This window comes from Macrosteles quadrilineatus, unplaced genomic scaffold (assembly GCF_028750875.1).
Source record: "Macrosteles quadrilineatus isolate MER2022 unplaced genomic scaffold, UCM_ALF_1.0 Scaffold_7__1_contigs__length_78375512, whole genome shotgun sequence".
In the NCBI taxonomy this organism is placed as follows: Eukaryota; Metazoa; Arthropoda; class Insecta; order Hemiptera; family Cicadellidae; genus Macrosteles; species Macrosteles quadrilineatus.
Window position 1 is genome coordinate 33,976,073 of NW_026542600.1, and position 25,177 is coordinate 34,001,249.

The 25,177-nt window shown below is 32.0% G+C and overlaps 1 protein-coding gene across 4 annotated transcripts in view; it reads right to left on the reverse strand.

Moving 5' to 3' along the window:
• Positions 1–2,094: 2,094 nt before the first annotated feature.
• LOC128999170 (epidermal growth factor receptor kinase substrate 8-like) overlaps positions 2,095–25,177 on the reverse strand; it is a 78,221-nt gene continuing 55,138 nt past the window's right edge. For 3 of the 4 annotated variants that reach the window (XM_054425563.1, XM_054425564.1, XM_054425565.1), the window contains 5 exons: positions 14,820–14,873; positions 7,491–7,659; positions 5,667–5,802; positions 3,942–4,023; positions 2,095–2,366 (listed from right to left, as the gene is read on the reverse strand). In XM_054425563.1, the coding sequence (XP_054281538.1) occupies positions 2,359–2,366; positions 3,942–4,023; positions 5,667–5,802; positions 7,491–7,659; positions 14,820–14,873 (449 nt within the window). In that variant the 3' untranslated portion in view covers positions 2,095–2,358. Of the gene's footprint in view, positions 2,367–3,941; positions 4,024–5,666; positions 5,803–7,490; positions 7,660–14,819; positions 14,874–17,155; positions 17,187–25,177 lie in introns of those variants that run through there. The other variant, XR_008491244.1, reaches the window with a different exon arrangement.

Below are 25,177 nucleotides of genomic sequence, written 5' to 3' on the forward strand. Positions count from 1 at the left end.
ATTATTATTCTTTTGTATCATTACCAACTCATTCTTTATGTTTCTTTATTTCTTATTCTTATTATTCTTACAGTTAGATCTTTTAATATAGTCATCATTTGCCTTACGCTTAGCTGCCCTTACAAATTTTCTAAATATTCATCCATACATCTTGTAGTAATTTTGCAACTAGGCACTTTTATTCATCTTTATTTCACTGTAGAGTAGTCTTGTTTTCTTACTAGAAATTCTTATACCTTCTGTTATCCATTTGTTACTTTAACATTTTGTTGCCTAAAAGGTTTTAGAGGAAACGACTCATTCATATTTAACATGAACTCTCTTAAAAAGTTATCTTAATTTTCATTTGCTGACTTGATTAACTCTACCTTCCAATCTGGTTGCTTTATTGACTCTTATAATTTGTGAATAGCCTCTGGTGTAAATCTTCTCTTTAGGCTTGTCACACACTGAGTCCGGTAAAATCGGATCAGGCATGCCGGATCAGGTAAATTCGAAAACCATTAATTTAAATGGAAGTCCCCACACTGCATCTGGACCGGTGCGTCAGGTTCAGTCCGGTAAAATTATTTCGGATGAGAAGCGATAGGCTTCAGGCAAGCTTCCGGCGCCGGAGAGCTCGCGCATGCGCAGACGACTTGTACTCACCACGTGACAGTGACTGACAGTAGCAGCAGACGTGGTTTTGTGGTGATTGTTTACGCTGTACGTTTTGTTACAAAATGTCATTAGAAGAGAAACTGATTGTGCTAGTACAGGAGTACCCTGCTAATACAGAAGTTCCATAAATTTCTCAAAACTCATCTGGAAATAATGAAAAACTTTGGTTGTCCTAAATTAAACGTGGGAACAAGGTATGAAATTCTCCCTAATTTATTCTACTCAAGTTTATACTCTGCACCCACAACCTCTTCTGTCGCCGACGCTCCTCCTCTTCCAAATTTTGTTAAAACTAACTAATTTTTTGTTGGTTAAACACTTCTTCAACTCACAGTACCGCTGACCTCGCATAGACTGATCGCCGGAACTGGAACGCCTGATGCAGTGTGTGACGAGCCTTAAGGTATACTTTTTATTTTCTACTTTACATTTTAAATTGGGTATTTCAGCCCAAATGGCACTATGATCAGAAAGGCCTATGTCATCTACAAAAATATTTGTCAATGTGAGTTTTTTATTTGTTATAATATTATCGATGCAAGTATTGCTAATGGGTCTAGTCACCTCTTTGATATTTATTTCGAACCCATTGAAGTTTATTATATTTAAAAATTCCTTACACTCTGCACTATCTAAAACATTAACATTACAGTCTGTTGCAAACAATTTACCTTTTTCCTAGATTTAAACATTCTAAACGTAGACTGAAGCTTTAAGAAAGGTTCCTAGGGTAAACTTATATGGCACCCTGTAAAGGGGTATAATTATAATAGGCTCTGAAAAATGAAATATTTCCACCACTGAGCACTAAAAATAAAAATCTGCATTTAAAACTTTTAGATCATCTCATACTTTCCAATTTATTCCTGAGCCTTCTTTTCATAAAATTTAAAAAAATAAGTAACAAATAAAAATTCTAACAGTTTAGACGTTAGAAAAATAATCGTCTTCCCAGTGTACTATAATATTTTGTGATGCTTGCCGTTAATAGGAAGACAAGATCACCAGTATTTCACTCACTAGTTATAAGAGTTCAAATGACTTCAAAATAATAGGATATTCTCAGTAACCTATTATCACTACCACGGTAATAGATACACATTTTGGGCGTGGTGACACTTCATTAATAGTATTATTTTTCCTATTCCGTTAAATAACGCACACCTCTACATTGTATGTTCGTTTTATAGGAGCCATATAATTTTACTATCAACAGTTTTGAAGGTTTCTCTTCAAAAGATAGAATTATATAAATAATTCAGAATTTATAATTATATATAAATAAATATCCTCTTAATGATAGTTTTTACTCACACATAGTTTTTTCAGTATAACAAATGTATTTTTAACGTCTAAGTAAATATATTTGCTTTTAAGATTGAAATGTTGTTACAAATAGTAATTGTTTGAGCAATGGTGAAAAAATACAACAAATATCAATAAATACTTTATTATACAATATGGCAATATAATCTTCATTGAAATACAATATTACAATTTACAATTAATGGTTTTTTTTGTAGAAGATATAAATAAGCTGCACATTCATCCCTAACAAACAAGTCTTCTACATACTTCTTGTGTTTTATTCTTTTTCAGCAGACTTGACTTGCCGTTCCAATAAAATTATAACTATAAATTTTGATACTTAAGTTCAATTTACACATAAAAGATGGCATAGGTCACAACCAACAGAATTTATGGTCCTGCAACATACGTAAAAGTCCCTGTAATAAACTGTATAGACATTTAATCATTGACTATATAGTTTAACTGTGGTGAAGAATAGAAAAATAAATCTATCAGAATTTACTTTCTCAACTAAATTTGTATGATCCTGCAACTAGCTGATATTGTTACAAGTATTTTTGCTACATTTTATAGGTCTTAAGGCCCATCAGTCATGAGATTTTAGTAAAGTCCATCGTATAGAAACTAACCTATTATTATATAAAAATAATTTTAAACTTAAAATTGAAACCTAATGTTTTTTTTACTGATGAACAAGTATTATAATATTATTAACAAAAAATTATATTTATTTTAACTTAAAACAAATTTTTCAGAACTAACATTTTGAGTCAATAACTAAGCCAACTAAATTGAATAAAATGCTACACAATTGGCAAACTATTTTTAAAAAGGAAGACACAAATTGTATAATGATCCTATAACAAAGGGAATAATGTACTACACATTTGAATTAATTTCAAAAGTCCATTGCATGGACAAGGCATATAAAAAAATTGATCTACACAATAACCAAATGGTCCTATTCACAATTTTAACTATCAAAACCACATCAAGGAAAAGGTTTACTTGTATCACATAGTTCATGGTGGTAAGAGCTATATTTTGTAGGTCTTGAGGCACACCGCCCATGATATTTTTTTTACAAAGTTTGTTATTTCACAACTTTACATGAAGTACAAGTCAATTTTGTATTCCTACAACATGTAAATCAACTCCTCCTAGGGCAGGCCACATTCCCTATGCCCCATTTCATATTCACCGAGCATTACAGGTTTATAGGAGATAGTTGTGGTCACTGGAAACATGCTTATTCTCATGCAGGTTGCGACCCTCCTGAAGGTGCTAAGTACATTTTTCCTATTTCTGTAAATTTATGCATTTTACAGATAAACAGTTTGACTTACTGATTTGGATTTTGACTTTGGTACAGTTGTAAAAAAGCTGAAGAAAATGTGGAAAGTTAGGGAGCAATTTAAAGTTCCTAAAGATTTTGCCAAATGCAGATTTCCTAAAGGATTGGAAATACATGGTTTATACTTTATTGTCGCTTTGTACTACATGGTGAATGTGGATTGGAGCATAGTAAGACTTCTAGTTCTGACCCTTGTTACAAAATTATTGTTAAAGATAAGATCTTTAGACAGATAATCTTTGAAGAGCTTTGTTTTTACTACAGTAGTCTCTATCTTATACAACCACCTTTCAGTCAAACATTGCTTAGACGATTTTTTGTTGTCAAAACATTGTTATCCTTTTAATCGGCCACGTAAAACATTTTTTTTACTGATCGAGATCAGCCGGACGTGAATGTTGAGTTGTTTTTCTATAATAAACTAAGCTCTATTACTACAGTGTACAAATATGCTTTTGATTTTGATCCCAAAACCGTACCATAATGTGTTCTACATCACATCGGTCTATCCGGCCAAACGACTATCAGTTAAGCCTTCACTCGCAAACTGACCTAATAAGATAGAGGCTATTGCAGATGGAAAACATAGCCTATATAAACAAAATATCAGACTTACCTTCAGTGCTGTTTTCAACATCAACTTTTTGCTTAGCTTTGGCCAGCTTTTCACACAGCTCAATTGACTTGTTTGGATTGTACTGGAAAGTTCAACATATTAAGTTAATTTATAATAAACCACCAATAGTTAAACTTAACACATTCGATGCGGCGGGTCCACCGGTGGACCCCGCGCGTCTCAGCTGAGGAGCGGGGGATCCACCGGTGGGGTAGCGCGCATTGCATTGTTTGCCGGATCAGTGTGGTTCAGCCATTGTCGGGGGAACGTTGTAGTCTTTACCAGCCTGTAGCTTATAATGCGAGCTTTATTCTGGTGTAGGTTGGTACAAAGATTTCCCGTAAAATCCCGTCTGGCAATGCTTTTGTCCCGTTTTCGGGGATTTTCTCTGTTCGAGCCGTATTACAAAGACTCTGGTTATTGATCCAGGCAGTGCTGCTACCTTTGGGTGTTTCAGTGAACTACGTCCACTTTCGGAGTAACGCAGAACAATCACCACTGCTCTTTTGTGATTCGTCTTACTGAGATATTTCAATACCAATAGCGATCGCTGATTCAGTTAGCGCGTCGGGGCTCCGCCCGGGCCTCGCCGCAATTGGCGAGCGCCTGTTTAAAGGTTTTCAGCAGCGAATGTGTTAAACAACAATGTATCTTAATAAAGTAAGTTGCTCAATTTGAAGCTATTTGAAGCTGAAAAATAGCAGCGCTACTTCTGGTGATCATTATTATGTGATAGAATTATATCTACTTATCTGTTAAAGTTAACACCACCATACCTTTATTTAAAAAAAAAATAAAAAAAAATAAATAAAAAACTGCTAAGCATAAATGGCATGTATTATAGAGGATGCTTCAATCGCACTCACAGTATACTAAATGAAAAAAATTCATGAGAATGTTTAAGGATAATTAATGAAGAGGCCAATGCCTTCTTAGGTGTAAATGTTCATAGGTGTAACTAGGAGAAAGTATTAGTGAAAAATATAAAGGAGTAAGTCTAAAGGAGTAAGTGTAAAGGAGTAAGGAGTAAGTTGTCACTCAGGTGTAGTATAGACCACGTCTAATAATTGACAAAAGAACTGGACAATTCTGCAGCTATCTCATATTTTCCCCATGTCTAGCTCCCCTTCTTAGTAATTGCCGTTACTGACTCTCCTGCCAAGATTAGATTGTGAAGCATTATTCATTTTCTGCAAGTACGCGGGAATTGTGTAGCAGAAGTTCATCAGAGAGTGTTTTTAGTTTATGGATAATGCTTTATAAATAATGGTGTTCTGCAAGGATGGTACTAAAAGTTTAAGAATAGTTATATCTGAATCTCATTATGAAGGAGATTAAGAATACAAATTCCTCACTCTTATAGTCAGCTTTCAACATCTAAGGGCCAAAAGAGTATGTCTCAATCTTCAGTGACAGAGTAGACAACAGGTCTTGAAACCTCCAAAAATTCTATAGAAAAAGCAGTTAATGTTAACCTATGCAGTTTTCTCTAACTATTCTCGATTAACAAGATTGTCTGCTTCTTGAGTAAATTCTTCCAGCAATCCCTTTATTCTTGCAGAAAATGAATAAGTCTTCTCAGTTCACTCTTGGCAAGTGAATCCAGGATGGCGGCCATTTTTAAGTGACTGTAGAACTACAAAGGCTAATCGCTTGATGGCAGTGTTTTTTGTCCCTCACCTGTAGCTTTTCATTTTTTCTAATGAATGAATAGTGTTCTGTTACCTCAGTGACAGTCCGAGAAAGGATCAGCTGGGAGTAAAGTCTGTTTCCTTCCTGTTGACCACAGAACTTCTGAAGCTCACTCTTGTTTAAGTTAAACATATTTTCCCCACTCAGTCCTTTCAGGTAGGATCTCGTTCTGAAAAATAATAACGTTTTTGGATCAGAATAAAACTAGTGACAGGCTTTTGTTTATTGTACGTGTACTTATTGGCCCTAGATAATTTAAATACCATATAGAGGTTAAAATTACCTGAATACACAGTTTTTCACCCAAATTCAGAAAAATTCCCCAATAATACTTTCAAAGAAATAGTCCTGTAAAAATATCAGGAAAAAATTGCCTTTTGGGGACTTTGGTAACAAGTAGGCCTACCTTATAAATTTTGAAAAAATTATCCTTTGTTTTGTACAAAATGCTGCGACCCTCTTTTGAATGTTGTCCTAGGCACTCCAAAACCACTCATTTGTAAAGATTTGGGTTTACTTGACTTTTTCAGTTTTCAGTATTAATATTCCTAGATTACTCAAATGAATGCTAAAGGAAGGTAGGCCAATAGCTATCACATGTGTTCAAATATGTCAATTTGTTTGAAAAATTGTCTTGTCAAATAATTTAAACTTTTAAAGATCCCATCCATACTAGACACTCAAATGTAAGATCCATTTATTTCTGTTTGAACACAAAAGTTCCCTAATTTATGGAAATTTGACCTTCCGTCTGTTTTTACCACGCTACAACTAGCTGACATATGAGCTTCATCGACCAGGAAATTCCAATGGAAGACAAGTTTAGCCGCTTGCAGAGCATCCTGGGCAGTGTAACCACCTGTGCGAGTCTGTTGAAAAGTTTCGGCATCACGCATTTCCCGAGATGGTTTAGTAGGGAACTCAAAAACCTCATCATACAGAAGAAGATTGCTCACAGGCGTTACAAAAGCAGCCTTATTTAGCCCACTACTATGAGTTTGCCAAGTTGAGAGCTGCCTGCAGATCTCTGTCGCGAGAATGCTACAAGCTCTATATGGCTAATTTAGAAGCAAACATATCCTCGAACTTTTTGGAGGAGTCGTCAAAGCGAGAGAAAAACATCTGATATACATTCCCATATTTATCTTGATGGAATCGAAGCCAAGGATCCCAAAGAGAAATATAATATTTTTGCCACTTTCTTCAGTTCCCCGTCTTCATGCTCCTCCAGTACTCATAACTATTCAGTCTTGAACACCATCAGAACTGTAAGATTTAGCAAAGAGGAGATCAACCTGAAGTTGGAGCGCTTGGATATCAAGAAGGGAGCTGGTGATGACAACATCCGCCCTTCAGTTCTTCATTACTGCCGTACCCTTCTTGCTGGGTGTTTTCTAATGGTATCAGTGTAAATATTTACAGAGAATATGTCAGATCTCTTAATATTATTCCACTTTATTTTAAAGAAGGGAACATGAACAACAAACACTACATTCTGATTCATACTTGCACTTTCCATATACTAGAATGTTAAGCTATGTGAATGTAATAGAAATAAATATAAGTCTTCCAAAGAACACCACAGATTGATAAACATATTGTATGAGATAAAACAAGTTTGCATTTTTAGAATATGTATACCAAACAATCCAATACAAAAGGTTTAAATTTTCAAGAAGTTGTTACAGGTATTCCTTTTTTAAGGAAATTTTCACCTCCTAAAACTTGAATTTGTATTCCTAAGCAGAGGAGATGTTTTAATACAAGGCTTACCTTACAAACTGAAAAAAACCTGGAATCATTTGTGGTAATTTTGTACTTTTTACCATATTGTTAAATAAGAAACTAGATACTCACTGCTCATTGAATCCCTTTTGTTTAAGCCAATTCTCAACCTCCTCATGACTGGACTGAGAACTGATGTAGACAACAGGGGTTCGTTTGATGGAAGGTGATTTTTTCTGGAACACTGTCAGTCGATCCCTCAACTCCATCGCTAGCAAGTCTTGATCTGTTGGGTCTTGTACTGATCAGATAGGACACAAACATTAATCAGACACATATGTTCTTTACTGTGTACTTGTTATATTTTCTTATTTCTTTGTGTGTTGAAGTTCTCCTCTTTGTTTCTATTTTCGTGATCAATAAATTAGCTCATCTTCCAAGAAAAGAGAAAAGTTTTGTGATGAGCCCACTAGAGCTGTTTGACGACTGTGGTCTTCTGCGAACTTAGAACGAGTAAGATCTTTGAGAGGCGTTGCTTGTGTCGAGTCACATTTATTAATACGAGTAAGGTTATTTGGTTATTGGTTGTTGTTGCGATTGTTATAGTGGGTTGGGTGGGTTTGGTAAGTTGGTAAGGTAATGGGTTGTGAGCCTTGGCCCTTAGGTAAAGTAGGGTTGAAGAACTGCTAAAGCATTTATGAGGTTTGAGCACAGTCGAGGTACTTTGGGTTGAGGTGGCTGAGGAAGTAGCTGTGGGTGGTACTGAATGTGTAAATAAATTTTGCAGAGTAGGCGCCTCAGTTGTACAGGAGTAAGACGGTTTGTTATCATGTCTGGTTTGGTTTTTAAACATTGATTTGAATGAAACCTTCTTGGTGTGCATATCCTGTTTTCCAGGACTTAGTAAAAAAAACTTAAAGATAACCATATATAGATAACCTAATATGTATAAATTCTGTAACTTAGTAAAAATGGCTAAATTCTGACATAACAACTTACATAAGCTGTAACCTGTAAAGAAATCTATTATCAGCAGCCTGTTTTATTAAGGGTATGTTATTAGGGTATGTTTGGTAACTACAACTTGCCTAGAAAGCAAAAATAGTGGGTTCAACTCCCATCCCACTTATTTGGTTTTTATGTGCAACTCATTATTACATTTATCTAGATAATTTATTTTTACCATAACAGAATTATTTTTATATTTTGATGAGTAGCCTATAGTTTTGTGCCTAAAGTATGGGCTAAACTAAAAATAAATTCAAGACCGATGAAAGGGTCTTTGCTGAAGTCAAAGGCTATCCCTATTGGCCAGCTACGATTACTAATATAGATTCATCAAAATATCTTAAGAAATACAATGTAAAATTTTATGGTACAAATGAAATTGGTGTGGTCAAGGAAATTGATATTTGTTCATTTTAGGAAAACAAATTCCGCTATGGAATTATCAATGAGAAAAATTCTAAATTTAATTTAGCAGTGAGAGAAGCAGAAAAGAAAGGGTCTTTGCTGAAGTCAAAGGCTATCCCTATTGGCCAGCTACGATTACTGATATAGATTCATCAAAAAATCTTAGGAAATACAATGTAAAATTTTATGGTACAAATGAAATTGGTGTAGTCAAGGAAATTGATATTTGTTCATTTTAGGAAAACAAATTCCGCTATGGAATTATCAATGAGAAAAATTCTAAATTTAATTTAGCAGTGAGAGAAGCAGAAAAGAAAGGGTCTTTGCTGAAGTCAAAGGCTATCCCTATTGGCCAGCTACGATTACTGATATAGATTCATCAAAAAATCTTAGGAAATACAATGTAAAATTTTATGGTACAAATGAAATTGGTGTAGTCAAGGAAATTGATATTTGTTCATTTTAGGAAAACAAGTTCCGCTATGGAATTATCAATGAGAAAAATTATTAATTTAATTTAGCAGTGAAAGAAGCAGAAAAGAGTTTTGAAACAAGTTTCATTAAAAAAAAAAAATACTAGTGGCTTGTTGGTTACAAATATTTTTACAGATGTTATTGATAGTTAGTAACTTTGAGGTATCGCATATGAGTACTCCTGTAAATAATGTAAGTCGCTGAAAATGTCAAGCTCAGTAGGAAGTTACAACTTGCTTCAGAGCAATGTAAACAATGAAGTTGAAGTTATGCAAAGTGATAAGCAACAGCTGTTCACACCACCTGATAGAACAAAAACTACCCTAGAGATATTGGGTAATCAGTGGCTAACAGATGAATCTATTAATTTTTACTATCAGTTACTATCTGAAACAGTTATCAATAAATCACAGATATTATTAATGAATCCAATTGTTGCACAAGCCGTTAAATGTGTCAATGATGTTGATCATATACTTAAAACAGCAGACTTAAAGAATAAAACACATGTTTGTATCCCAGTAAACGACTCACCAGCAGGATAGACCAGGGGGCTCTGGCTCACATTGGAGCCTACTCCTGTACGTCACAAGAAGTAAAGAGTTTTATTATTTTTATGCCTTTGGGCAGACTAATTATTTTGAACATGCAATGAAGATATGTTTAGCACTGCAGAAACACCTCCACGATGACACAGAGTGTAAAATAAAATCTGTTAAAAGTCCCACAGCAGATCAACAATCATGAATGTGGTATCTACTTGCTTATTTTCACTGATATTATCATTCAGGATAGGTATTCAAAAAGAAGATTGGTTAACTGATCCCTTTCAGGATATATTCCCTCCCATATTATTGAGTGATATAATTCTATAAAGGGCTCAATTAGCAATGCTGTATTTCAACACAATATTTAGTCTTAGTGTAAGCCTTGTGAGTGAGATAATGGTAAAAGTAAAAAATTCAGAAGATGAAATATCACAGCTCAGTGTTATTACTCAAGATCCTGGACCTTCATGGACAGTAAAGGAGTCAAGACGAAAAACTCAACATTCATCTCAAATTATTAAAGTAAACAGTAATAGAATTCTGACTTCTAATCAGTTTCAAGTTTCAAGTTTTGGATGAACTGGCTGCACCCAACTCCATTGAACAATCTACATTAGACAGCAAGAAAATGTCAAAAAACAAAACAAAAATTCAAGTAAAAAAAGGAAAAAATTCTCAACAAACATAGTCATAGCCAGAGTTATTCCTGTTCTCAAAAAGGGAGATCCAGAATACATTAGATGCTATAGACCAATATCATTGCTTCCAGTATTCTCTAAAATCTTAGAAAAAGTTGTGTTTATTCAGTTTTCAAATTATCTGGAAACAAATAATCTTCTTGACAAACAACAACATTGTTTCAAATTTAAAAAGTCTACTATAACAGCTGGTATCGAGTTTGTAGAGTCGATCATTGATTCTATTGAACGGGGGGAGAAGGTAATTGGAGTTTTTCTAGATCTGACAAGAGCTTTTGATAGTGTAGAGCATTCTAAACTATTAGATATGCTCTGCTCACTCGGAGTAAAAAACACAGAATTAGCATGGTTTAAATCATATCTTACCGGCAGAAAACAATTTGTGGAAATTAATATCTATCGTGAAACTTTAAAGATTAAGTATAAAGAAACTTGTACCTCTCACCCATTAACAGTGCAATATGGAGTCCCTCAGGGATCGATTTTAGGTCCCTTAATGTTCCTTTGTTACCTGAAGGGTCTACCAGAAGTCACTTGGGGCAGAGATACAAAAATAATATGTCTTTATGCAAATGACACAAATGTGGTTGTCTCTGCTGACACTGAAAATAATATTGAAATATCATCCCATATTGGCTTATCATTAATTAAAGACTTTTTAGATAGCAAGAATCTCCTTCTAAATTCAGAAAAATCCAATTTTGTATCATTTTCAACAAAACAAACTAGGAACAAAATAAAGCCTACAATATTTGTTGATAATCATGTATTGACCCAATTAGACCACTCAAAATTTTTAAGTTTAATCATAGATGAAAATCTGGCATGGGATAATCATATTAACAATCTTATTAGAATAACATCCGGTAGCCTTTACGCATTGAGAAGAATTGCTACATCATGTAATATTGAAACGTTAAAAGCAGTCTATTATGCAATTCATTCACATGTTGCCTATGGCGTCTGTGTCTATGGATCTACCACAAAAAAAAAAAAAAAAAAAAAAAAAAAAACATGGACAGAGTTTTGCTCCAGCAAAAAAAGGGCATTGAGGATAATGTTGAATTTAAGATCAACGACCTCGGTAAGGCAAGTCTTTTGTATACATAAAATATTCACAGTCTACAGTCTTTTCATTTATGAGTCAATTAAATTTGTTTTGATGAATGATAAAATTGCAATAGGTTAGGTTCATAAATATAACACAAGATCACACCGATTGGTAGAGCAGCACAATTTGGAATTTTGTAAGACAAAAACTAGTTATTTAGGAAACAAATTTTTACATCACCTTCCAGAAACTTTAAAATTGGAGAAAAATCCAAATAAATTTTTAAAATCATTAAACAGATTTTTAATTGAATCAGCATTTTACTCCATTCAAGATTTTTTTTGTAATTGAAAATCACTAAAAAACTAAAACATTTAAGTATCTCCATTGATTTGTTCTATGTTTGTTTTCGGTTACTTTAATTTGCATTTGATCTATTAATCAGCTGGACTTATTATTATTTAAAGAAAGGAAAATCAATTTGAAGGTCATTAATTGTTATATATATTCTGTTTTGACTATTGTAAAATCCCTAGTTTTAGCGATCTAGATAAGAAAACTTATGTTGACACAATTTCATGTACCAATCTGTGCATTTTATGAAATAAAGAAGTTGATTGATTGAATGATTGATTTATTGATATTCTCTCCTGAATCAAACCATGAAGTTATAGGTGAGCAGGAGAAGGTAGCTAAGTGGTTTAATAACCATACCCCCTCTATAGCAGTGGTAAAAGCACATATGGCCGAGGTCATCACACGTTATCGGTATAATAAATCTGTGGGCTTTGCTCATAGTATTTCATTTCTACAGACTTGCATGACTCAGGCAACATGACGGCTGGAGTAGCTGTTGTGTTCAGAACTTGTTTTGGGAGACCTAAAACATCCCAGTGTCTTACCCCTCACTTAGCTTTGCAAAGTAACCACATTGGTGCAGCTGTATACAGCCTCATCACCAAGGCACAGTATTTTGGTAAACCGTACAAGAATGACTACGATACCACGTTTCGAGATCTGACAATAAGTTTTAAGAGGAAGAAGCTGAAACATCTTATTTGCTCTCCTGCCGAATGCATTCATGATAAAATAGACCTAGACCATTCACAGATAATATAATTATGATTTTAAGATTACCAAAGCTAAGGTTACTTTTGTGTCACACTGCTACAGTTCTTCCCAAATACTAAAGAATGGGATGTCACATGAAGATTTCATAGCTAGGATAAGCGACCTTCTCCATCAAAAGCTAAATCAGTCTGCAGCCCCACGATCACAACTAGACTCCGTAGCTATGGATCTATCTTTGGCAACTGTCCCAAGTCCAACTCCTAAGAATATAGACCACACAACTCCAGCTACCACTGCAGCATCAGGAACAGATGGCCAACGTTCAGACCTGATGAAAAGCCAGTGTGAAGAAGTTTCTGTGGTGCCCGGTGACCTCACATATAGTGGGGCGCTAAAGCAGAGTTGTTATGTTAGTGCCGTGAGTGTTGGATTAAATGTAGGCCTACAAAATAGCTTTAGTTTCACTTAGTCACCTAAATCAAATTTAAACTCAAGGGTCCAAAAGACTCCTCCAATAAAATAACAGCCCAGCAAAATGTAACTATAATTTTCCGGGAGAATATACAGCATCTAGCTAGCCTCAAGAATAAACTTTCTTCAGGCATTTTTAAATTAAATAGAACCTCACGTAGTAAATTAATGAGAACATGATATGAAAGACAAGGAAATTGAAAGATTAAATATTGATTATTATAAACCAAAATCTAATTTTTCAAGGGGGAAAATCCAAGGGAGGGTTCATTAATCTAGCAAAAGAGGGTTTAAGTTGCAAAAGGCGACTGTGCCAGATTTTTTATCTAATTCATTGCTGGAAGAAATTCAGTTTGAATTTTGTGCTTGCACTTGGAAGGTTAATAAACAAAAATTTATCATCATAGGTCTTTACAGATCACATAATTCTGATGCAGCTATTTATACAGATAGATAAGGCGTTTTACTTGATTACTTCAGCAATAAATGTGATAAATTAATTGTTGCTGGTGATTTAAATATTGATGTGTTGAAAAATGACAGTAAACATAGATTATTAAAGGAAACACTTAAAAGACATAATATGAGGTACCTCGTTGATTTCCCAACCAGAGTAACGGAAAGTTCAAAAACATGTATTGATAACTTTTTAGTAAAAAATCTAAAAACCTCCAGTATGAAGGTAGAACGTCTGATAACTTTTCTGTCTGATCATGATGGGCAATTATTAAAACTAAAGTTGAATCACTCTATAAAAAACATCAATCAATCCATCAAACAAGAAATGCGCAAAATTTTCTCCTGAAAATATAACTCTTTAATCAAACTTACTTTCAAAGGAAACATGGACTGATGTTTACAATGCTAATGTTGAATCAAAATATGATGCATTTTACAACATACTAAATTATTATTTTAATCTAGCTTTCCCTAAATTGTTAATCACAAAAAAGAAAAGAAAATGTACCTGAGTAACTTTAGAATTGGAAGATAAACGTAGGTACATCATATATTTATCAAAAGAATACCGTAGGAAAAAAACAAAAATTAAAGATTACTTTTGGAACATGAAAAGAAAAAATATATACGTGAGCTTCGTCAAGCTAAAAATAAATATTTCAACCAAAAATTTCTAAAGCTACTAATATTCAAAAAACAGTTTGGAATATTATAAACTGTGAAGTTGGGGAAAACAAGAGGAAGACTTTCAATAACATAATTCTAAAAGATGATTTTGGAATTTTTTCAGATCCTAACGAAATTGCTGAAATATTTAATTGCCATTTTGTCAACACTGTTAGAGAATTAAGGAGTAGGGACAGCCCTGTTAATGTAAATTTTAATGCTGGTGTTTGTGATACAAATAGTATGTGTATAAAACCAAAATTAGAACTTAATCTAATTGATCAAAGGGAGATGGAAAAAATTGTAAATTCTTTGAAAAATAAATACTCTAGTGGTTATGATGAAATCTTTTAACTTTCAACCTAATTTTGTTTTACATTACAATTTAATTACTTTAAAGTAACTGAATATTCAATTAAGAAAAATGCCATAGTGTTTTAGTTCCCTCTTTATAAATGGCATAATAAAGTTGACCATCTTTTTTAAAAGTTATTGAATTAAATTAAATATTTCAACAACAAAATTTGCAAAATATGAAATAAACATTATTTTTTCCAATCAGATCTATAATTATTATTGTCACAGATTTTACAAACAAAAAAAAACTCACTTGTTGTAGAGCCCCGGTTGGATTGAAACACATCATCTTCTAAGCTTGTTGAGTCTGAAATACAGTAAATATTCATCTTAGTGTCAGTAGTGTTATCGTAAAATTACCAGCGCGGGAATGCTCGCCATCGTCTTAAAACTGACTAACATTATAGGATTAGTTTTTAAGACTATGTATTGGAAAAAAGCAGAGTGGGACCGTTGTTCCCATGCGTTTTCGCTCCCCTACACTACTGCTTAGACTATAGCAAGGGAATTTCATTTAAAATTATTGTATATTCTCTAACAGTTTTAAAATTGCTTACAAGCATTGCTTAGTAACGCTTTTTAGCTATGATTAGATTAGAAATATGGCGACCAGTAAAACAAGGCCACATTAACTGTATATAGTAGTTTTTAGACCATCAGCTTAAGGTCTGAAAATTTCCTTTGATATGATAAATCATATGACAGCTGCTTCAGAAAATATCCCTGGATGAAATAGTGAGAGGCAACAGGTAATCCTCTAACTTATCAAGCTAAATATGCAGTTTGACATTTGATGTCTTGTATCTTGAAGATACAAATGAACACTAACCAATTGATTTACTTTTACTTTGACCAAATATGTATTGTAAAATAAAGAGGCCTGTATTTCCACTAAAGATTACTAAATTAAAAATTATGTTAAATTAAAAACCTATTGTATGTACCGGCCAAGGACTTACATTTTTTTTTATTTGTAGTAAAAATTTAATGTAATTTTAATACATTGTTTGTGATGGACATACAGGGTGTATATAAAGTCCCACACCGGCTTAATATTTTCTAAACGACAACAGATAAATCAATAAGATTTGGTACATCAACACCACATCTAAAAATCTACTTTTTTACGGTACTATCAATTTTCTATCATATAGAATATTTTCTATCATGAAGCAAGGAGTCAGAAGGAAATCTTAAATAGCTGCATTGATATGTACATCAAATTAAAGACCTTTACTAGCAGAATATGATGTCGCAAATTTGAACTCAAACAGATAACTGAGTAAAAAATGGCGGCCGTTCAAAGATTTCTTGAATCTGCCTTTTTGAATCTTTGAACGACTGCCATTTTTTACTCATTCATTCTTTTGAGCTTGAATTCCCGGCATTATAATCTACTAATGACGACCTTTAATTTGATGTCCATATCGACCTATGCTTAAGTATTTATTAAATATATCTTTGGCTAGCTTTATTTTTAAGAGTTTCCTAGAATAATGTTTAATTTTTAAATACAACTGGGTATATCACAACAGTTTTTACTCTTCTTTTTGAATAAACACTACAGTTTACCCTTAAAACCCATTCATAACAAATCAATTGTAAATCATCAACTGTATACCATTAAAATGTGACGAATTTCAAATACATTTTCAAACTTTAATAAACCTTGGCATGTGTTTCAATGGTTCTTGAAATGGTCATGCATACTCAAAATTGTGCAAGATTGTGCAAAAAAAACATAACTCAAAGTGGTAAACTGAAATAAAAACCCAAACTCAAAAATTCCATGTGCCAAAAATCAACTCAAAGTAAGATAACTGATATAAAAAATATGGTATCAATAATACCATGTGTACAGAATTGGATAAACAAGTGTTTGAGTTACAGTATGCAGTATAGAGTTATCTTGAAGTTTTTAATAGTAGTTCTAGTGAGTGAAGAGTTAGTTTTTCCTTCTAAACAATTCACAGGATTTCACAAAGTCTCACATCATTCATAGAATTGTATTTTACCAATAAAGAATCAAACTAAACCAATAGTGCTACAAAAATAGTAATAATAGTCACTTCAATCAATTTTAACAATAATGTTGAATTGTACATAGAAATCAACAGAGTCAGATCAAATTATCAATTAACTTCTTAAACTTTTTAGAGGGTTTAGAGAAAAAATGTCTTCAAATGTGTTTGGGCTTAATTTTTTTATACAAAAATTAGTTTGGTTAGATGTTAAGTGGCATTGGGGGAACGTATTATTTCAAACTCATTTTAATACAACAGTTTTGAAGATTTCAATACTAGCCAAACTGAACATTGTTCAATTCAATTTATTTTTAAATATATAAATACGGTAGTAAAACAAGCTTTACAGTTATTAAAAAAATTATTTATTAGCTTTGGTGAATACAAAACATGCTGCAAGATTTCTCACAGTATTTAATCTTTTTAATTTCTCTTTAGTAATTATACACACAGGAAGGATTTTATTTAGTTCAAAAAGTATATGTGATTAGTAAGCTATTCACCCATCGCTCTTAAGACTAAAACAGTTATTATTAATCTCTTACAAATAAGTAATTAAACTTACCATCTTTTCCAAAAGCAGAATCGATGACAAACTGGAAGCAATGGAACAAAGACAAAAGCAATACATAAACATGTAATATCTCTGACAGTAACTACTTAAGCAAACATATAGACGAAGACAGTCACCATCAAGGATCAAGAATTGCAACGTCTTTTAATAAATTTGTTTATGTATACATAGATTGTATTTCACTGGAAACATTAAAAGTACAAATTAATAAATATAAATTGGTTCCTTTGAAATGTAAATGTAACATTATACTAATGATTTTTTTTCACAAGCCAAATGGTATAAAAATGTTGATGCAGAAGTTTCCCATTGTTACTATAGTTTAGTACTTTTTCAATATTTCAGTTGGATCTTGACTGCCTTTGATGGAATTAAAAGTTGCTTCAAAACGTCTTTAGAATGTACATGCATAAAATTATCAAATCATTACTTTAAAATATTGATATCTATATCATATAAATCTAGGTAATGTTTTATAACAAAAATAATGAAATTGCATTGAACTACAGTTTTAGTTTTTTAACAAAATAGGCCTATTTGTAAATTAATTAATGTTTTGAAATTATTAAAAATTTTATATCACTGACTAAACCTGAAGTAAAAAAATCAGAACTTAACCTTACTTTAGGAATATCCAGAAAATGATAGGACATAAGACAAGTAGTAATTTAAATTACCAAGCACTTCATCAACTTTTTTTACGTCATGCCTTATCATTCATTCCTCTATCGGGTCTGATGATGATTGGACTAATAATTCACTGTTGCCAGACATTTCACAATTACTGTGAAGTGGCATCCTCAGTGGATAGGCTGCTGATGACACTTCACAGTAATGTCAAAACGTCAGGCAACAGTGAATTATTAGTCCAGTCATCATCAGACCTGATAGGGCATAATGGAAAAGTTGAAAAGTTGACTAAGTAAGTTAGGAGTGACTACACGATTGACGCTGAATAACACCACCATTAACTCTCATGACACCAGCCGTGAAAGCCTACTTAAGAAGATGATTGGAATGTCCAATCAAAATCGATCACCACTTACCATCTTTGATATATATTTACAGCCTTGCAGGCAGGTCAACAGTATAGGCTGGATTAGTGTAAACATCAAGTGTTAATACTTAATAGACAATTTGTATTTACTTTAATAACATGTATGAGGCTGATGAATAAGTTATTTAGTTTTTTATGACAATCTTTTAGCAACACTCTCTATATGATAGTATAAATGCAGATTCATACAAATTATTGAATTGCTGAAAAGGTTGGATAACAGGATACCAATACACCAGGTACCCAATCTTACCAAGCTTGGGCTCCATTATTGCTTTTATTATTAACAACTTAGTACATTTTATCATCAAATTATTACACCCTGTTGCAACAAACCAGACTAGTCAAACTTACAGATTCTTTTTTTTATGTAAATCCAGACAGATCCGTAATAAAGGGAAATTCATACTTAAACCAACACACAGAATGGATAGCTTTGGCTCATTGAGTGCTCAACAAATAAGGACTATGATAAAACCAGATAAACAAAACCATTATTAAAAAAAAATATGGTCAACATTTCCTACAGTTTAAGAGGATGTATCCATGGATAGAGAAACAATCTATAGCAATTTATATATTCTCTACAAGACTAATATGAAAGATGATGTTCATTGTTTAGCTTTAGTAATAGTTAGGCAAGAAATAGGTGTATACAAATTTTTCATTCTAAATATACAGAGGGATGAAAAAGTAGGTATACAGTAAATATACATTTTATAGAAAAAATATATTCATTCATACAAAACCCAAACTTTTCCAATTTATTTTAAGAGTATTAACCTAAAAAACACCTAAAAAATGTCTTAAAAATGTTGTACTTGACAAAAACACTTACTTCCTTGTGTGTTCAAACTGTTTGCCTGTTTGTACTGTATACCTTATATGTATACCTACTTTTTCACCCCTCTGTATTGTGTTTATAGGTTTATTTATTAAAACAATTGGACAGACAAGCTAAAGAAACTTTAGCTTTAGTTTAACAGTTTGCGAGAACTGATTTTAGAGAAGGGGGCGTTTTAATACTGGTATCAACAAATATTGATTTCAAAAATTTATCATTAAATTCTTTAAGAGCACTTAGTCAAGATAAAATATTTGAATCTTGTGTAACTGAAATTAAAATTGGGAAAGAAAAGTTTTTAGCTATGGGTCTTTACAGAACCCCATCTGAAAATGCTGAAATATATCTAGACAAATTAAATGAACTGTTGCGAATTTTAAATAAAATTAACCGTAACATTCTACTGGGGGGGGGGCGATTTTAATATTGATGTTTTGAAGGAAGGCAAAAAGAAAAAAAAAGTTTGAGAATATAATACAAATGCGTGATTTTCAATATACTATTAAAATACCAACTAGAGTTACTGAATGTAATGAATCAGCTATTGATAATTTTATCACCAACATAGATGACAAATGTTTTAAAAGTAGAAAGTTTAATCACAGCTTTGTCAGACCATGATGGACAACTCTTCAAAATTTTTAATTAAAAAAAAACAATATAAATTCTAAAATACATAAATTTGAAAGAAGATTTAACCCAGAAACAATTAAACTCTTCATTCATGATCCCTCCAAGGAGGATTGGACAAAGCTTTATAACTGTAATGTTGAAGACAAACTTACTTACTTCTATAACACGCTTAAATATTATGTTAATTTACATTTTCCAAAAACTAAAACAGTCACCAGTATTGTAAATAACAGCTGGATCGATGATGAAATTATCAATGAGCACCGTCAAATAATTGCAGAGCACCAATTGTACAGGAATGATAGAAGTAATATTAAGTTAAAGAATTGTATTAAAGAATGTAAAAAAAGATATAGAAAAATTATAAAGCTTAAGAAAAAATATAATTTTAACAATAAAATTAGGAACTCGACCAATGTTAACAAAACTGTTTGGTAGATTGTGAACCAACTCTGAAACTAAAAGTAAAAAAGATAAGGTGCATAATAATGTTATACTAATGCAGAATGGTGCCGAAATAGAGGACCCATATGCCGTTTCAAATATATTAAACAATAATTTTGCTGATATGGTGGAACATCATGTTTTACCAAATCTGAATAAAACCCAAACTAGTTCTGAAAATTTTGCTTCAAACACTAAGTTTAAGTGTAAAACAATTGATGAACCAATTTTAATATCCATAATTGACCAATTAAAACCTAAATGGTCATCAGGTTATGATAAAATTCCGATTAGAATAATAAAAGAATCTAAATCTGTTTTATTAAAGCCACTTTTACACGTCATTAATACTTAACTTATAACCAGTGTTTATCCTAATGAGCTAAAAAATTCAAAAATTATTCCGGTATAAAAAAAAAGGAAACAAAAAAGATCCAAATAACTATCGACCACTGGCAAAAGGCAATTCAACCAGCTCTTTCAAAATTATTTGAAAAATGCTTTCTTTTTCAGCTAGTGGATTATTTTGAAATTAATAACTTATTGGATAAAGAGCAGCATGGTTATAGAAAAAACAAATACACCACTTATATCTTACATTGAAAATGTGTTAGAAAAGTTGGATGAGGACAACAAAGTCATTGCAGGGCTTTTTTGGATATGTCCAAGGCATTTGACAGTGTGCACCATTTAAAGTTACTAAATAAACTTAAAATGTATGGAATTGGTGGCAAGGAGTTAATTTGGATTGAATCTTATCTGGAGGGATGCCAACAGTTTGTTAACATAGTTCATTTAAGTGGGAATAAAATGTACCATATTAAATCTGAGGTTAGGACAGTAAAATACTCAGTGCCACAAGGATCAGTGTTGGGCCCATTCTTGTTCTTGTGCTACTTGGGAGGGATGCCAAAACATTTATTGGAACATGTAGATAATAATACTCTGTGCTTGTATGCAGATGACTTAAGTATGTCGATTTATGTTAAGAATATGGAGCTTCTTAAAAATAAAACTCATGATTCACTCTCAATAATTAAAGATTACTTGAATGAAAAAAATCTTTTACTAAATGAAAATAAAACAACATTCATTAAGTTTGAATCTAAAAACTCTAGAAAAGAACTGTTTAATCATTTTGTTCATGAAACTAAATTTTTAGGCCTCACCTTAAATAGCACACTTAATTGGACCTCACATGTTGACAACTTATGTAATAAAATCAGCTCAAGTGTTTTTGCTATTAGACGCTTATATCCATTATGGAACAGAGAAATCTTAAGAAACGTTTACTTTGCTACTATTCACTCACATATTTCTTACGGTATAGAAATTTATGGAGGAACAAGTAAATTCAATTTAAACAAAATTTTACATTTACAAAAAGAATCCATTTGGTGTATCCTTAATCTCGATATAAACGAATCCTGTAAAAATAATTTTAAAGAATTAGAGTACTTTACTGTTTACAGTCTCTATATTTATAAGACGATAATGTATGTTAAGAACCATGAATCAGAACTTCAAAGACAGAAAGATGTACATAATTATAACACTAGAAAGAAACTAAACTTTATAACTAAAAAACATAAAAAAGAAAAATTTAGGGAAAGTCGTAATTATATTGGAATTAAATTCATGCATTCCCTCCCCAGCAGTATTAGAAACGAAGGTAGCGTAAATAAATTCAAAAATAAACATAAGGGGTTTTTAATTGATAGTGAATTTTATAGTTTAGATAATTTTGTACACTGTAACAAAAAAAAACTGTATGACTAAGTAGGGAAGTAGGTTAAATTATGTGAAGTGGTTTAAGGTTGATGACAGATTCATGTACACTTGTTTTGTATGTATTGAATAAAGATTGATTGATTGATTGATTGAAACTGATTATTGGTATACAATTCCCACCCCAGAAAAATGGTCAAATCAAATATATTTTTATTTACACTTTCCTTAATCAAATATAGAGTATACTTATAAGAACTAAGATCCCTATAACCACATACCAGACCCTTTTTAACCGCACCACATTTAGCCCAGGCCTTGGTTAACCGAAACTGTAGTAAAAATTCATATCAACTGGAGAATCAGCTAGACAACAGGGACTGTCCGCCATGGCATGGGTATGGGGGGGTTGGCCCAGCTTAGTTCAGCCAGTGGAGGTTTAATTTTTTTTTTAAGTTGTCGATAATTAAAATAAAATTATTTTATGTATATGATGATGTTAATTAAAATTACGCAAAAACTACCGTTTTAGAACTCTATGAACCGAAATAGACTTCAAATTTTAATCATTAATCAAACAAGAAATTGACTATCCAAAAAAGCCTCGCCCCCTTTGACTGATTAGTTGAGTAGGTTTGCTGAAATGTGGACGAGACATTGATTTTATTCTCTTAGGTTTGCTGCAACAGGGGTATTCATACTGGTAGTGACTGTAAAATAAAACTGCATTCTGTTTATCCAAACATATTGAAACCAAACACTCACACACCAAACATAGTTATGGCATGTTGACATCTTCATGTGAAGGAAAGCCATTAGAGAACATTCATGAACAGTAGCATGGTTTTTACAAGATTATAAAACAAAAAAGCAAAAAAGCAAAACAATTGATGCTATAACATTTAAATAAAATGCATTACTACTAGAGTGTGCAACTACAAGGTTCATGGTTTATGGTTTATTACCTTCTTAGTTTATTTTTTCTAATTTGCAATAAATTACTGAAGGATAGCTACAACATTAACAACACTGTGATTTTAAAATTAATATCGGCATGACTATTTAGAATATGAGGTGACATTTTTTTAAAAATATTTACTTTGAGGTGTTATCCTGTAAGCTTTACTTAGTAAGGTTTTAGTATTTAGATATTTTATTTACAGAGACCACCTGGTTAGTCAAACTTAAATAAAAATGTATGACTTTGCAATAGTCAACAAACCACAAAAATTATGGTTTATATAAAGGATTAAATTCAAGAATTTAACTCTGAATCGTCAATCCAGTCAATAATTTAAATGGAAATTTTGAAATGCCCCACTATTAAAGGAAACTTTTCTTGGTACATTCAAAAACTAAAATATATATTTTGAAGCATAGTTGTATGTTAGGGATTTTATTTACAGTGAAACCTATAATTATTGGCAACCAAAACATAGACATTTTAAACACATAGACTATAAATTAATTTCTTAAGTTTGGTAAGTAGTATTTCTAGAGAAATTTTAGGTAAAAAAAATTAAATGGATGGGTTGTTTAAAAAAATTATACTTTTATTAATAAAATTATTTTTCACAACCAAAACAACAAAATGCAAAACCAAGCAAACACAAGGCAGCTGGATAAACCAAACACGTCAAAACAAGACATGTCAAGCACCTCTGAATGTGTTGTCAGAAATAAAATCAGATGATGAATGGAAACTACAACAATAACAGTGTGCATCAGGGGCGGCTCCAAAGAGCAAGCCAGGTAGGCCCACCAGGCCCGAGCCTACCCAAAATTTGGTAGATATTTCAAAATTATAAATAAATAAAGAAAATTAATTATATGTAAATAAAGAGAAAGCGTTCAAACTAATTATTTTGCATTTAAATTTTAAAATTCCCCTCTTTTTGCGGGGAAGCCCTTGAAACCTCTCGTCCCCCGATCATACTCTTTCTTGATCCTTGTCAGGCCTACCCAAAAAATTATTCCTGGAGCCGCCCCTGGTGTGCATATAAGCATATGAAATGTAATTTCTATATAAAAAAAAACGCTTGAGATGACTGGAAGATAAAATAAACATATAATATGAGGACGGAAAAATAACCCTTATAATGATAATCATTATATTTTATCAAAAAACTTTAAACCTATACATTTCAACAATCAAACTTAAAGTTAAAAACCACTCCATGGCAAAGTGTTGTTGAGTCCTCTAATATTTTAGTTGCGACGGTTTTCTGTTCTTATTAGTGATTTAAACTGTACACTAATTTTAGGTTTACATTGTACCTATTTCTATTATTCCAAAATATTCACTTAAGAACATTGCAAAATTAAATAGTAAATAAAAATACAAGGAAATGTCACACTCAGCTCTGTATTTCTTGCCTTGCCAGGTCTGATTTACTCTTAAGTATTTTTAATTTTTGAGTTTTAATAACAATTTAAGTACATTATAACATTCTAGTACATGCAGATAAATTATGTAAATATAAATGTTTAAACAAATTATTTTGTCATCTGTTTGACAATTATTATATCAAATATATTTACTCACTAGATAAATTATAACACATAATTAAAGTAGAATAACATTGATTTGTATTAAGTACAGTTATAATAAAATATTTCACCTGTCAACAATTGATTATTTTATAAGTATAAATATATCATTCTCTATATTAAATTCAACCCTTACGTCATTCATTCATTTTTAAAATACATTTTCAACTCACATGCACACACACACACACGATATATACAAAGTATTTTCTTGGCTTTTACAAAGTTCCTATACAGAACAATATAATACTGATTTTTAAATTTGTACAGTGATGAAAATGAATTGAAGTTACTAAAAAAATAGCTACTCTAGATTTTCATTGACAATGCGTACTTGTTTACAATTCTCTATAACTTGCAAACATTGTCGATGTCATCTTAACAAACTTCATTTAAAGGAAGGAGTTTGTACAACCATTGACTATACACAAAATAGACTTCCCATGTGATATAAAGTTTGAAGCCAAGAAAATATATGAAGTTCAGGACCATTTCTCCAGATTTTACTAGTGTACTGGGTTAAATATTAATTAAAACCAATGCAGTATCATAGCAAACAACTGATTGATTTATCACTTGACACAGAATATTGTCTCTGGTTGGTGACCATCTCAACAGATTTCATAAGGTTTTTTTGGCTTCAAATTTTTACATTATCCATGGGAAAGTCTATTCTGTGTATAGTCAATGGTATAACTAAAACTGAGCCGTTGGTAAAAATTAAACCGCTGCCTTTTTATAGAAGTAGAGAATACTG